General features: G+C 40.9%; 1 protein-coding gene and 1 long non-coding RNA gene across 2 annotated transcripts; one reads left to right on the top strand and one right to left on the bottom strand.

Annotated features, from left to right (window-relative positions):
* The first annotated feature begins 4,058 nt into the window (after positions 1 to 4,058).
* LOC129422873 (uncharacterized) lies at positions 4,059 to 11,774 on the top strand. The gene is made up of 4 exons (XR_008637559.2): positions 4,059 to 4,115; positions 5,762 to 5,883; positions 10,897 to 11,014; positions 11,641 to 11,774. It is a non-coding gene; the product is annotated as an uncharacterized lncRNA (long non-coding RNA).
* npas4a (neuronal PAS domain protein 4a) lies at positions 7,306 to 13,576 on the bottom strand. The gene is made up of 8 exons (XM_055179016.2): positions 13,059 to 13,576; positions 12,470 to 12,633; positions 12,241 to 12,343; positions 11,858 to 12,158; positions 11,654 to 11,763; positions 10,857 to 10,992; positions 9,003 to 10,765; positions 7,306 to 8,905 (listed from the first exon to the last, which is right to left on the bottom strand). Exons 1-8 carry the CDS (start codon positions 13,231 to 13,233, stop codon positions 8,877 to 8,879), a joined length of 2,781 nt encoding a protein of 926 aa, XP_055034991.2. The 5' UTR covers positions 13,234 to 13,576; the 3' UTR covers positions 7,306 to 8,876.
* Positions 13,577 to 14,156: the final 580 nt, after the last annotated feature.

Consider the following 14,156-nt stretch of genomic DNA (forward strand, 5'->3'; position numbering starts at 1 on the left):
CACTGAGGTGGATTTTTTTCTCACTATCTCACAATATCGATTATTTCTTCTTTACCAGTCTTCTCTTTTCTCTGCCTCCTCCACTCTCTCTTTTCTATTTGTCTTTTGCTGTGCCTCCTACAACCTTTCTTAGGCCTTTAAGCCACTTTCTATCTTTCTCTCTCTCTCTCTCTCTCTCTCATCACTAGACATCTTTCCAATCTCTGGGTATTAATCCAGGGTTTCATAAATGTCATGTCTATGACAGCTATGGTGGAGCAGATTGCCTTGTGGCAAGACTGTGACAAGAAATAATCATTGATATGCCGTGATAAAGTAGGACATGTTCGGTTTTTTCATCATTTATTTTAGGAAACTTGCCTTCAAACGGACAGAAAGGTTATTGTCCTGTAGCACTCATTCTTTACCTGCGTTAAGTCAAATTAACCATTTCTTTTTAATTAAAATTATGACATGATCACCCACAAACCACCATAACTCAAACTTATAAATTGAAATACATAAAACTCCATTTAATAAGTGACGTCAACAGATTTATCTCTTTGACTTTGTTAATGATTCAATAAATGAAGCTCAGTATCAGTTTGAAACCATACGGTAACATATTCCTATTTGTCTTAAATATTTGATGCTTTGTTTTTGTATCTGACATTGACCCATGTGGAGTGACAGGCAAAGATAAACACATTTTGTAAGACAACAGCAGATACACTTGGCAAAAAAAAACCTATTTGGAGGTTGAAGACTGTAAGCAGACATAAAAATTGTGATGGATGATAACTCTATGCGCGCCAGAGTCATAAAACCAATGAAATCACTTCCCGTAAGTCTGATTCTGTTGACAAAAGCTTGTCAAAAATGAGTGAATGGCAGAGATTTTTTCCTGCTTACAAATATGAGTGGCAAACCGGTGGCGTTCTCTTTAATTTCTGGGACTCTTCAAGTCTTCAGTCACACTCCCAGGTTTTCTAAACTGACAGAGCGTTGTCAATCTCACAGACAGCTATTTCACAAAGAACAGGTTTTCAGTGTGGAAAAGCGGCGATAACATAAAGAGGTTATCATCTATCAAATGGCCTCTTGGCTGCTTTTCCCTCTTTTGAGGTTCATATAGAGTGATAGTTTGTAGAGGGACGAGTGGTCTGTTTGTTAAAAAGATTTGGCTTTTTCTCAATGTGTTTTTTACGCGAGAACATTCTAAAGTGCAGAAATCTCACAAAACCTATAATAGGCATTTGGAGGCTGGTTTAAGCTTGTGTATTTTCTCCAGATCATGATGGAGCTGCAGATAAACTGTGGATCTCTCACACATTGATACCTGGCATTTACTATACCTGAAGTTTAGATTTTTGAGGTCAAATTCGAAAACTTTTCTAGGTTGGCCCTAAAACACTAGTAAACAGAGGAGCTGCGTTCAAGTGTGAGTTTTCACATTGGAAATGGAAATCACTTTCCATGTATAACTATCGAGGGTATAAATAACTAGACATAATACATTTATGTACTCCACATATTGAAATATAAATATTATTGTGAATTTTATGCCGAAATTCACTTATGTGTTTATAGAGGGGTAGTCTTGCACTTCCAAATATGACAGTGCTGTTGACCCATTGCAGCAAAGGCCAAATCACCCAATGCTGTTTCAGTGCATGTCTTGTGCAACCTCGAAGGGCATTTCAGAAAGAGGATGCCACATGTTGTCTGTGATAATGTTGTTTAATATTTCTCCTTTTGCCAAGTATGTCTCAATTTGCCAAGTGAGTTACAATTGCCCTTCTCCCATCAGAATTCCCAAGTGCTCTGTCCTTCAAAGTGTAGGGCAAAGGGATGTTCACTTCTGATTGAAATACACCCTATGACCAATTGTTAGTCTTTAATCTGAGTTATAACTGGAGATGAAACGTTTAGGTACTCCATGTAGATTGCAGATCGATTGATTGATGGTTCTTTTTGCTGGAAGGTGGGACTTTTGTACTAGAACAACCTGACTGAGGATTGCAGTTTCCCCATTTAGAGAAATATGCTGCCTTATTAAAGGTCACGTTCTTTCTGATCCCATTTTTAAACCCTAGTTAGTGTGTAATGTTGCTATAATGGCATAAATAATACCTGTAAAATGATAAAGCTCAAAGTTCACTGCCAGGCGATATACACGCACCTAAATTATTATTAGGAACACCTGTTCTGGTGTGGTGGATGTTTTCTTGGCACACTTTAGGCCCCTTAGTGCCAAATGGGCATTGTTTAAATGTCACGCCCTACCTGAGCATTCTGACAATGTCCATCCCTTTATGACCACCATGTACCCATCCTCTGATGGCCACTTTCAGCAGGATAATGCACCATGTAACAAAGCTCAAATAATTTCAAATTGGTTTCTTGAACATGACAATGAGTTCACTGTACTAAAATGTCCCCCACAGTCACCAGATCTCAACCCAATCGAGCATCTTTGGGATGTGGTGGAACGCAAGCTTCGTGCCCTGGATGTGCATCCCACAAATCTCCATCAACTGCAAGATACTATCCTATTAATATGGGTCAACATTTCTAAAAAAAATGCTTTCAGCATCTTGTTGAATCAATGCCACGAAGAATTAAGGCAGTTCTGAAGGCGAAAGGGGGTCAAACACAGTATTAGTATGGTGTTCCTAATAATCCTTTAGGTGAGTGTATTTTCTTTAACAGAATTAGGCTTTCAAAGCCTACAGCGAACGGACGATTTGGACTACAGCCCTCTACTTCCTGCTTTAATGACGTCACTAGAACAGTTTTTTGACTAAACTCCGCCCACAAGAATACGTCAGTCAGCTAATGGCAAGCTAGGCTGCTCGAATCACAAGACACTAAACAAGTTACACAATCAGAATTCGATACGTATTTCTAAAGGAGGGACTTCATAGAACAAGAAAGCCATCAGCCTGTTTTGAGGACAGTGAAAACAGCGGTATACAGATAAGTAAATTGTGTGAAAAATACAGCTTTTTTTCATGAACACATGTTATTGTGCACTGTAAACACAATCAAAGCTTCAAAAACACAGAAAGAACGGGACCTTTAATATTTACAGTCAATCCCTACCTCTAAAATTGCCTAGTGCCTATATTTTTGACTTGTAAAGCAATACTTTTTTAGTATAGTATTGGTGCACTATATACATTGCAGACATACTACATTCGACATTGTATGTTCATTCACCTATGTAGTAACCACAACTGTGAAAGTTATTTATTTAGGTGTTGTTAAACAAAAACAAATTACCCATAAGGAATACATTTTTTGGTGCCTATATCTCTTATATACCTATGAGCCGCCTTGCAGTTTTCAGATATTTGAATGTTTTTTTTTTATTATTTGAGTTTGACAGCTCCCATGGCCTCATGGGAGAGAAGAATAGTGTCCATCGTATCTGCTGCATACTGAGAAACCCCAGCAGAAGCAGTAAAACATCTGAGTATTTCTCTCATACTGTTTATGCATACTGAGGTTTCAGACGTATAGGCCTACTACTAATTTTGCATACTGATTTTCACACAGACTATCTTCGAAGAAGGCAATTTTGTATATGCATAAAATAGGTGATTTTCGATTACGTGCTCCAAAATGGCAGCGCCGTTGACATATAATTTACACAATTTATATCTTGACTTCCACTTCAAATGCAGTTGAAGGCATCTCACTTTGAAGGATCCTTGGAAGGCAGCCTTCGTTTTGCATACTGCATTTTGCTTCTTTTGAAGGATGTATGAAGTGTTGTTGTGCACCTCGTCATCACCCACAATCCTTTGCACACATTCCAAAAACAGAATAGGAGGAAATGTAAGACAAAAAAATTCAGACATTAAGGCTTTTATGTTTTTAATTTTTGTTTGTTGTATTTTAACTGCCCATAAAAATACAATAGAAAAATCACATACGATTAATGTATTAATCAATGTATTGCATTAATGGAAAGTATATTAATACGTTTTTTTTTTTACATTATTTTGTAATCAACAATTGTAATCGCGCGGTAATTGCGCAGGGCGGAAACCGTTATGACGTTGCAATCCGTTCAAATGCGCAGCGCAGCTTTTACACCCAGCACGAAAGTCAAACATCAACCATCAAAGGTAAACTTTAGCACTACGAAAAATCGAAAACTAAATTAACTGAAACTACCAAAATATGGATCAAAAAGGCTACCAATAATTTGTATTTCAAAAGAAATACATGCATGACACGGTTACGATAGGCTTAAAAGTTATTTCTCCCCATTGAAGACGGTAAATGGTGGTTTCTCAGACAGTTTTAGCACAACTTAAAAAACGGCTTTGGTGGAACAAACGTAACTTCCGGTAAATTTCTTCAAAGAATAACCATAGAGTCCTTAGTAGTTTATTTCTGATAACGAGCAAAATAAATAAGATTACCCTAGTTCAAAAAACTACACTGAGGTAACGTACTGTCTAAAATAAATGTAACTTATACAATGTTAACTATACAGTTCAGCTACCTTTACAGTAGTGATCCATGATCGATGTCTCCCCTCGTCTTTAGGAAACCAAAACATTTGTTATTTTTGACAAGGCATTTGTTCTAGAGTTCAGTTTATCCACTAGCCAGACCCAGAGTCAGACCAATCAAGACCGAAAAGTTCCCTCCAGACGTAACGGTGACAACGCGCGTGCCTTTAATAAAAGCGTCTAGAGTAGACGGTAGTAAATGAAGTGGCTCACAGTTCGTTTATGAAATGCAATCGCTTATATTTCACACTGATTTTAATCATGACCTTACTCAGTCAACATTAAAGATATCAAAGTTATGTTGGCACAATAATGGTCTTAAAATTAAGGATGGTGATTTTATGTAAAAACAGTAAATTATTTGAGCTTGGGTTTTCACAGACTGAGTCTCATATTAGGCCTACTCTATTTTTGCCTATACAGGAATTCCATGCCTGGAAAGCTGAAGTGTGACTAGAATTACCTTCTGGCAACTTTTCAATCAATGCAAAATGTTTTCGAATAATGCACTTTAAAAACTCATGTTTTTCCTTAAACCTTAATGTTACCTTCATTATGGCCTTACAATGTGTTTTACACGGGACAAATAGGATTAGGATAGGATCTTTCATTAAAAAGCTCAAGGAGTTATTCTATTATATTGTAATATCAATTTACGGTTTTTACTTATTCTTTATCCCACTGTGTTTTTCAATGTTTTTAGTCTTTGCCTGAAAATGACTTTCTATGTTACATTATCTTTTAATGTAGTCATTTTATTCTCTCCTATGATGTTTTCAATTTCAGTTGTTTTTTGTTCCTAATAGATTCATGTTGAGGCATAAATATTGTGTTCTCCTTAATAGCCATATACTCTATTAAAGATTAGACAATTGTTTTTCAGAAGTGATCCAGAATAATCACATTGAAATGTAAAGACAGCTCCTTGAATGGCCACATGATGGCACTGCACGACATTGTTGCCTGGGTTGCGTATGTGTGGGGCGGGTCTATCAAAAGAAGGTCCAGATTCTATTGGGATAGGGGCGTGTTTTTTAGGTGATTTCAAATGTCAACATTGGCTTTAAGAGATTGTGCACCCTGCCTTTAAAGAAATGAGAAACTGCAGTAGATATAGATACTGTCAGTCCCACATAATCTCTTTTTATTTATTGATCATTGACAGTGAAATTAAGATTATAATTAATAGCTATTTTGTTCGGATGGATACATCTGTAACTGTGGCTAATGTTTTCTTGTATCATCCCTTTTAGGTTTGTGTCCCTGTGTGCAAATTTATTCAAACACATAACTAACTGCCTTTGTTGAAAAGTTTGACCAATCTCTCAGGCATTCCACTTTTGATCCTGACTTCATGATCGCTCATCGAGTGTCGGTCAGTGGCTTTACTTTGATGTCATCAAACCTTTGTTAAGCTCTGTGTGAACTTCAAAAGCCTAATTTTAAAATCTATATATATATATATATCCCAATAAATGAATAAATGAAAAAAAATTGTCTAATGCATTGGGTTTCATTTAACCTGTGCTGGGTTGTTTTAACCCATTGTTCGGTCAAATAAAACATTTAACCCAATCGCTGGGTGTGTTTCTTTTTCACTTAAAGAGAAAGTTCACCCAAAAATGAAAATTCTGTCATCATTTTCTCACTCTCATGTTGTTACAAGGTTTGTAACAACATGAGGGTGCGTAAATGATGACAGAATTTTCATTTTGTGGTGAACTATCCATTTAAAGGGCACCTATTGTCCGATTCACGTTTTTTACATTGCAACGATATGCAAAATGTACATACCCCAAAGTAAATGATGAAACGCATTTTCGTTTCCAATGTAAATCTCTCTAAAAATTAACCTAACATTAAGAAGTATCTTAAATTTGCCCCCTTGGATGTATGTTGAGGTTATGGGCCCCAGACCCCAGGTAGAGAAACATTGGCTTAAGTTATTGTGGAGACTGAATTAAATTGTTTTGCAGGTTTTGCTAGCTGAGAGCTACCCTTTTTTTGTCACCAGATGGTGTACGAGAGTCAATCTGGGTTTCTGTGATACTATGTAGTCTCAATAAGGACAGGGGCTGGAACAAAATGTTCACATGCTGACGCACGGCACTGTTCTACTCTTTTATGGCAGATGGTTACTATACTTATGATGCTTGATTATATCTAAGCTCTCTGAGGTGCATTGTGTCTAAAAATAGAAGGTAAGAGAGAGAGAATCAGAATCGTTGGAGGTTATTTTACTTCACATAAAAGAGCTAAAACAGTGAGGAGGGTTTAGATTGCAGCTTTTGGTGGCTTAACATCAGTGGCTTTAATTGGCTGACTGGCCCATGTGCGTTAAATTCATTAGCATAGCAACACGGCTCTCCTCTCTTACACACGCTCTCTCTCTCCTTATTGGGAAGGATGCTGTGAGGAAAGGGAGGAGGAGACTAAAATTAGTGCCTCAGAGCAGGAAAGCCCATATATGGAGTCTGATGACGCTGTCGTGCAACGTCAAAATAGCAGGTACATTTGAGTGTGGGCTGAGAAGGGAGGGGGGCTGCGTGCGTGTGGCATTCAGTACGTGTGTGCGTCAAAGCGGGAAGCTGGCGGTCTGTGTGAGTGCCTCTATGTCAAGTGTGTACGTCAGTCTGAGTCAGATAGCGTCTCATCGTAAGCGTGCGTCAGTGCTGTTGCTGAGCAGTCCACGCTCCAGGGAAAGAGCGAGGAGAGCGCTCGGAAAGGGGAGAGTGGAAAGGAATCGAAGGATGAAACGATGAAGATGGTTAGCAAAAGAGACAAACTGAGACATGCGTACTTTAAAGTGCACTTTAATATAAATACCTCTGTTTTGACAACCAAATACACTTATCAGCGACACATAAGAACACTGATCCACAATGTCCATTCTTCATAAATAGCATATGTCAAGTATGTTTTCATACCATACTATATAGAAATGTCTCTGATATGTACAGGCTGTTGTTTGTACAGATGTACAAATTATTACAATCTTTAACCCTTCCGCAGCATGCCCAGGTAGAGGCACGTGCACCAAGCACTCATTCTGTAAAACAGCATACATACCATTAAATACTGTTTAAAACGTTTTAAACGTAGCATGTAAATAGCTAAAACATAGGAATCAATCCTTTACTTGACCGTAGACAACTCTACGTTAGCATGTCGACACCATGGGAATTGAACCATTCTCAACCCGTGTCGATTAGTAACTAAATAGAAATAGAACCTCATCCCTATTTTCCAGTTCATTTTTTAAAACAAAACTTTGTTTCGTTTGTTAACCCCTCTCAAAAAAGAAGAATCGTTCATTCACACATCATGTCACCACTCCACACCGCAGACGGCAAGGTTACGATGTCACCGTGGTATTCACTGAATAAAGGTGCTGTTTCTTTTAGGTCTGCAACCTCTTGATGTGCCACGCACACAAGAACTTCTGCAGATTGCGAGCATTACAAATATTGATGCTGCAAAAGTCCAGTGCAATTGCTTCTAGCCGGGCTCATCAGAGTTGCCGGCTAAAGGATTTGTTACTTCGTCTCTCTGTAGAGAAGTCTGTCCAGCAATGTCCGTGCATGCAAAGCCATGCACAAAATTTTGTCCTCTCTGGCGGCATCTTCTGCAGCTTGTGTCCACCGGCCAGTAAGAGAACAGTGGGAAAACTTGACTTGTCTTGCACACAAAGTGGAATTTGATCACATTTTTGTACATCACTTGATACACATTTGAAATGAAATGTCTTTTGCATTCACAAACTCAAAGCCCAATGTAGTCTCATTTATATCAATGTTAGATTTACTTTGATATTACAGGATTGGATAATGATAAATGAATCAACATTTAAACACTGGTCACTATTTGAAATGACCTATCGATCGTATGAATAGACGTGAATATTTATCACCCATTGGGCTTTGTGTGTGTGTGATGCTGGATGACAAGCACTGAGCCATTATCTATCTGTTGAAATATTAAAGAATCTTTTTTCACTACAAGTGAATACAAATGCAAGTCTGTAAGTCGGTTTGCACTTACAAAGTCAGAGCTCTCACTCATAAAAGCTGTTGTTACATTATAGCAGAACATAGATTGAATTAAGTCGCCTTGGGACTTTTTTAAGACTAATATATTGCATTGCTACCAAAGGGTTGCATTTTGTTAACATAAATTGATGGATAATTAGATGAACAATTGTGAACATGACTATTTACTCTCAATAGATTTGAGGAAGTTCAAGTCTTTTTGGCATTATATACATTATGTATATATTTATACAGTTAAATAATATTCACTTTTCAGAAAAAGTAGCTCCATGAAATATGACAATATGCCATACTTAATGAAGTAAGTCACAGACTTATTTTAGAACGGAGGATCACTTCCACTCCCATCTGTAATACAAAAAAGAAGGAACAAAGATAAATAACTCACAATATGGAAAGAGATACACAGCAAAGTGGTAAATTTGTAAAAAATAGCATTTCTCACCTTTGCGGAAGCACTGTTGCGGCGCATGACGTTGGAGTTGATACAACTCAGGTTGTTGCCCCAAGCCGGGGGCGATCGAGGCACCTGCCCCAAACATGGGTTCCAGGGCGGCCAGCTCCTCGAGGAGGGACTGGGCGCAGGGCAGGCCGGGCGACGCGGGGCTGACAGGCAAGGAGACCGTAACTGGGGAGGCGGGAGAGGCAGTCAGCTGTAGAGGTGGTGATGCTGGTATGCCTATGAAGAGAGGTGATGATGCTACCTCTGTCTCCATGGCAGTTTCCCCTTCCGCCTTCCCATCTGCCAAATTGCCTGTGTTGACTGGCGACATCGCAGCCCCTCGCCCGGCCACATTGTTACAGTGCGCCGATTGGACGCTACAGAAGTGACCGGCACTCACAGCAGAGATCCCGTCAAAGTGCAGGGTTGGACACCAGCACTCAGGAGTAGATGGTGAGGAGGGAGGGCTGGAGGAGGGTGTAGGTGAGAGGGGAGGAGAAGACGAGAGGTCCTGCAGGAGGGTCTCTAAAACATTCTCCTCGAACAGAGACTCATCATCAGGGAAGATGGGCACATCCAAACCTTTCCAGGACTTGAGTTGGTAGAATTCACCAAACAGTGGGATTGACTCGAATCCGGAATCCAGAAATGGAGATTGAGGTTGTGGAGAGATGGTAGAAGGAACAAGCTTGGCAAAGAATGGATCTAGGTAGAAGCCCTCTGCTAGTGTGCTAATGTGCTGGGCTAAAAGTGAGATCTCTGTTCTTTCCTTTTCTCTCTCACGCAGCGAGGAGAAAAAGGATAGGCTGGGTTGTTTTCCAGGTGAGGCTTCAGGTGTGAGGAGACCCTCTGGTGGATGTGGGAAGGGTCCGTGGGGGACATCAACAAACAGTGGACCGCGAACCTCTGGCAATGTCATTACTGTGCAGTCCCCATCACCTGGACTGTCAGGAGTAGGAGGAAGTTTCTCATAGAGCGAGCCACCGCATGGCTCCACTGGGAAAAGAATCTCGGTGGTTGGAGATGTTATGGTGAGAGGCAGAAGAGAGAGTGTTGTTGTTGGAGGAGGAGGTGGGCTGCTTTGTGGCTCTGATGGAGCAGATGGAGAAAGAGATTGAGCCACTGTGGTCGTTACTGTTGTAGTTGGAGCAAGCGGAGGTGGTGAGGTGGCTCCAGTAGGATCGAAGCTGAAATGAGGTTCCCCGAAGGGAAAATTGCTCCCACCTAGTTGAGGTGTATATGGAGGCGTGCACACAAACTCCTTGGTCTGTTGGGCCTGGGAGGTAGGCACAGGTGGAAGAGGGAGGGGCAAGGCTGGCAGAGGGGGGTCTATCTGGAATGCTGGTGGAAGCAAAATATTTTGAGTGAGGAAGTCCAAATCTGACACTGTTGCAACTGTGACTGGAATGGGAGATGATGCAGAGGAAGGACTAGCCACAGGTTCACTAGGCTCGTGCTGGAAGAAGCTCTCCTCTTCCAGAGAGGAGAGGCTGGAACGTGGGCCACTTTCCAGTTGTGTGGGCTCCATTGACGAGCTGCCACCTTGCTCCTCTGTAGAACCTGCACTGCATGCAGCCGTGCTGAAGTCAAATGATTGACCAGAAAGGCCACTGCTTCCTGGTGTAAACACTTGGTCAGGGCTGGAGAGTGTTTCTGGGCTTTGTAAGCTTAAGCTCTCTTGTTGGGAAGTGCTTGAGCCCAGCACCAAGGAGAGCTGGGTCTGTTCAGAGCTCAACTGCTGCCTGACTGACCAAGCCTCTGTTTCACTGAAAAACAGAAAAGTGGGCAAAGAATTAGCAAAACTTCATTTCAGCGTAAGTTTTAGACTTGATATAGAAAATATAGACTGATCCTCACCTGATAATATAATTGTTACTGACAATAGGATTTTCCCCAGTTTCCAGCTGCAGGACCATGTAAAGCCAGACCCATGAGTGATCTGCAGTCTCTATGCGTACCACCATCTCAGCTCTGCCTTCTCCACCTTCTCTCACTAAGTCGAGAAAAACAAATGAGTAAGTAAAACACTTTAAATTTCTCATTCAATTTTATCACACGTGATGGGTAATTAAAACTGCTTCTTTACTGTAGATATACTGTTTATTGTGAATGTTAAAGGAAAACACCATCGTTTTCCAATATTTTACTATGTTCTTACCTCAACTTAGATTAATTAATACCTATCTTTTTTTTCAATGCGTGCATTTTTAATCTTTGTACAGCGCTTCTTAAACGTGTTAGCATGTAGCCTAGCCCCATTCATTCCTATGGCTCCAAACAAAAGTTTTATTTTGTGCCACCATACTTACTCGTGTAACTCATGCAATAGTTTTTAAATTGAGAAAACATGGAAGTGTTTGGTGGCTTCTAAATTCATCCCTGTTTGGAACCATAGGAAAGAATGGGGCTAGGCTACATGCTAACACATTCACGAGGCGCTGTACAAAGATTGAAAAGTGCACGCATTGAAAAAAAGGTATGTATTAATTTGTCTAAGTTGAGGTAAGAACATAGTAAAATATTGAAAAACTGTGGTGTTTTCCTTTAATAGGCATTAATACGCAGTTGTGTGATCAGAGAGTGCTTATGGTTTGCCTGGTAAAGCAAATGAAGCTAACATATTTTGCTTTTAATCATTCAGTAGTAATACTCACACAGGCTGCAGTGCTGAGCAGAGGCATGTGAAAGATCTTGAGGATGCACAAAGCTATACCAGGATTGGGCCCGCAGAGTTTCCACATTCATACCCAAATAAACATTTATGCTGAAAAAAAATAAACTTTAATTAATCCATGCTCACCTGAAAAAAATCTTTTTTCACATTATTTGAAAGTAACTTTTTATGCGTTTGACCTCACCTGTCTTGTGCCTCCTGAAGTCTCATGTCACGGCTGTGCTGTGAATGGAAACATGGCAGGAAGAAGCTGCTCTCTAGTGCTGAGGGTGGTTCACGCTCCAAGACAGCTGCCGTTTGGGGGGTGTGCGGCTCCAGAGGAGCACAGAAACATAGCCACACTTGGTTGGAAGTCCAGTAGGATGCTGGGGAAGATTGACTGGGGGTTTGTGTCAGGCAGTGGGCTCGGATGAGAACAAGCTTATTGCCTGCACTCTGCCTACGCACTGATTTTGAGGTGTTGAATCTGCAGCGAAACAAACGCTCTGAAAGAGAAAATTACGAATGGTTAGAATTAGCTATCTGTGTGACTCTGGGTTAAGTTGAAATATTTTTTAAAGGTCTTACCTGTGTCAGGTGAAGTTGGAGGTACCAAGTTACTCCTCATGATAAAGTGGTCTGTGGGGTCTATTATGTCATACACGCTGTCACCTTGAGCAACCAAATCTACCTAAACATTCAAAAGAATGAACTGCAGGTAAACTGTCTATTTTAACTGCCAATAGTATAATGTTTATGCATGTCTCATATAGAAAGAAGATTTAATAAAAATAACAATTCTATTTGATTGGCTTACCATTGAGTGTCCGAGGTGCTCAGCGACGCTTTCCGACAGATAAAGTAGCTTTCCTTCTCCGGTCAACAGAAGCAGAAAACCTGGCATCACTTGTACCAACTCATTTAGTTCGTGAAATGAAAGGAATCCAGGGCTTTCCTCTGCAGTGCTTTCAGTAGCTGTTTCTGAAAAAAAGTAATTTCATGTCTAATTAAACTATTATCCCACATTTAGATGCACATCGTCTTTGACGTAATTGAAATAAGCGAATGCGGTTGCACAATATTAATTTCAGCACCATGGACAGCTCTCGCCTTTCAGCACCATGGAAAATAAGGCCGTTTAAATTGTTTCTCTCTGCATTTTAAAGATCATTCATCATTTTTAAAATAATTACCAGACAGATAAACGGCTAAGATATTCGTAAGAAAATCAAGTTTCACATCCACCTGTTGCTTCATCGTGTAAAACGTGTGCCAGTCATACCGCGAAATGCAGCAATAATAGGCTAAATCAGCAGAGACCTTTACAGCTTGTAAGCATGCTTGTGAGATTACGTAACAACTGTTAATAACAATATTATTCGTCTTATTACTTAAATTATATTTACCTTGACTGAAGAAGACAGCCTTCCTCGTATACATGCATGCTAGCGACATGATATGAAGATAGGAGAGTCGAGACTTGTCCGCATCGGAGATAGGCAACAAGTCCTTTAGGTTCCTAATCTCCGCATTGATTTGGTCCCTCCGAGCTTTCGATGCTCCTTTAGTGGACCGATACATTTTCTTTTTATTAATGAGAATTTCTTCTGGTCTCAGCTGAAAGTTTTGACTGCGGCTGAAGAAAAAATGTGAGGGTGTTTCCCCCAAAAAGTTGTTGGGTCTCTCTTAAGGTGTGTTCACAAGTGTGTCATCTCAGCATATGTCCAGAGTTCGGCTTCACTTCTCCTGTCGCCTGCCTCTCCCGGGTTTTCCCACGCGGTTCCGCCACAGCGCCTGGCTCAGGTTGCGGACCGGAGGCTGGATGGATTTTGTCCTCCGGGTCGGAGTTTGAGTCGGTCGGCTGCTGCTAAAGCAGTCTCTCGCCCAGATGTCGGGAGTCCGTAAATCTGGTGGAGTAATTCTGCTAGCCGGTAACTTATATAGGCTGGGAATCCACCAGTGTAGGGGGGCTCCCAACGCGCCAACACCGACGTAAAAAGCTGCGAGGGGAGGGGTTTGGAGTAGAAGGGGGGCCTGGGGGGATTTATACGTTTCATATCAGTGTTATCAATGCTGAAGCACACTCTCTTACCCCTCCCCATCCTTGCGCCCTGACTCTGTACCGACGTCAGCATCCCCTCTCTCCGTTGATGACGTAGGCTTGAAATCGGGAGCTCCGGCGACGCAAAAAGCCCGATTTGGACAAAACCGAGCAATGGGCGGAGACACAACGTGAAACGTAGACGGAGTCACCGCACTCCGGTGTATAGACGTGTGAAGAGAAAACGGGAGGAGGGGGGTATGTTACAGAGCTTGCATACGAACGAGATAGAGTAGCACTATGTCTAAATTCACGTCGTCTTGTGTAGCTGCGCCGATTGCCATCAAACGACCGAGTTCAGTTATGAATCATAAAATAATTTCTGTGTTGCATTCCGATCTCTGCACTACATGTTCACGGACGCAGGGAGGTTTTTTTCGACTGGGCTCAGTCTCATTCTTTA

This window comes from Misgurnus anguillicaudatus, chromosome 16 (assembly GCF_027580225.2).
Source record: "Misgurnus anguillicaudatus chromosome 16, ASM2758022v2, whole genome shotgun sequence".
NCBI lineage: Eukaryota > Metazoa > Chordata > Actinopteri > Cypriniformes > Cobitidae > Misgurnus > Misgurnus anguillicaudatus.

Excerpts from the sequence above, each read along its gene's own strand:
- npas4a (XM_055179016.2), bottom strand. The coding sequence starts at position 13,233 with ATGTATCGGTCCACTAAAGGAGCATCGAAAGCTCGGAGGGACCAAATC. Across the intron at positions 12,634-13,058 it reads GGCTGTCTTCTTCAGTCAAG|AAACAGCTACTGAAAGCACT; the intron begins GTAAATATAATT and ends ACTTTTTTTCAG. Across the intron at positions 12,159-12,240 it reads TCCAACTTCACCTGACACAG|AGCGTTTGTTTCGCTGCAGA; the intron begins GTAAGACCTTTA and ends TTTCTCTTTCAG.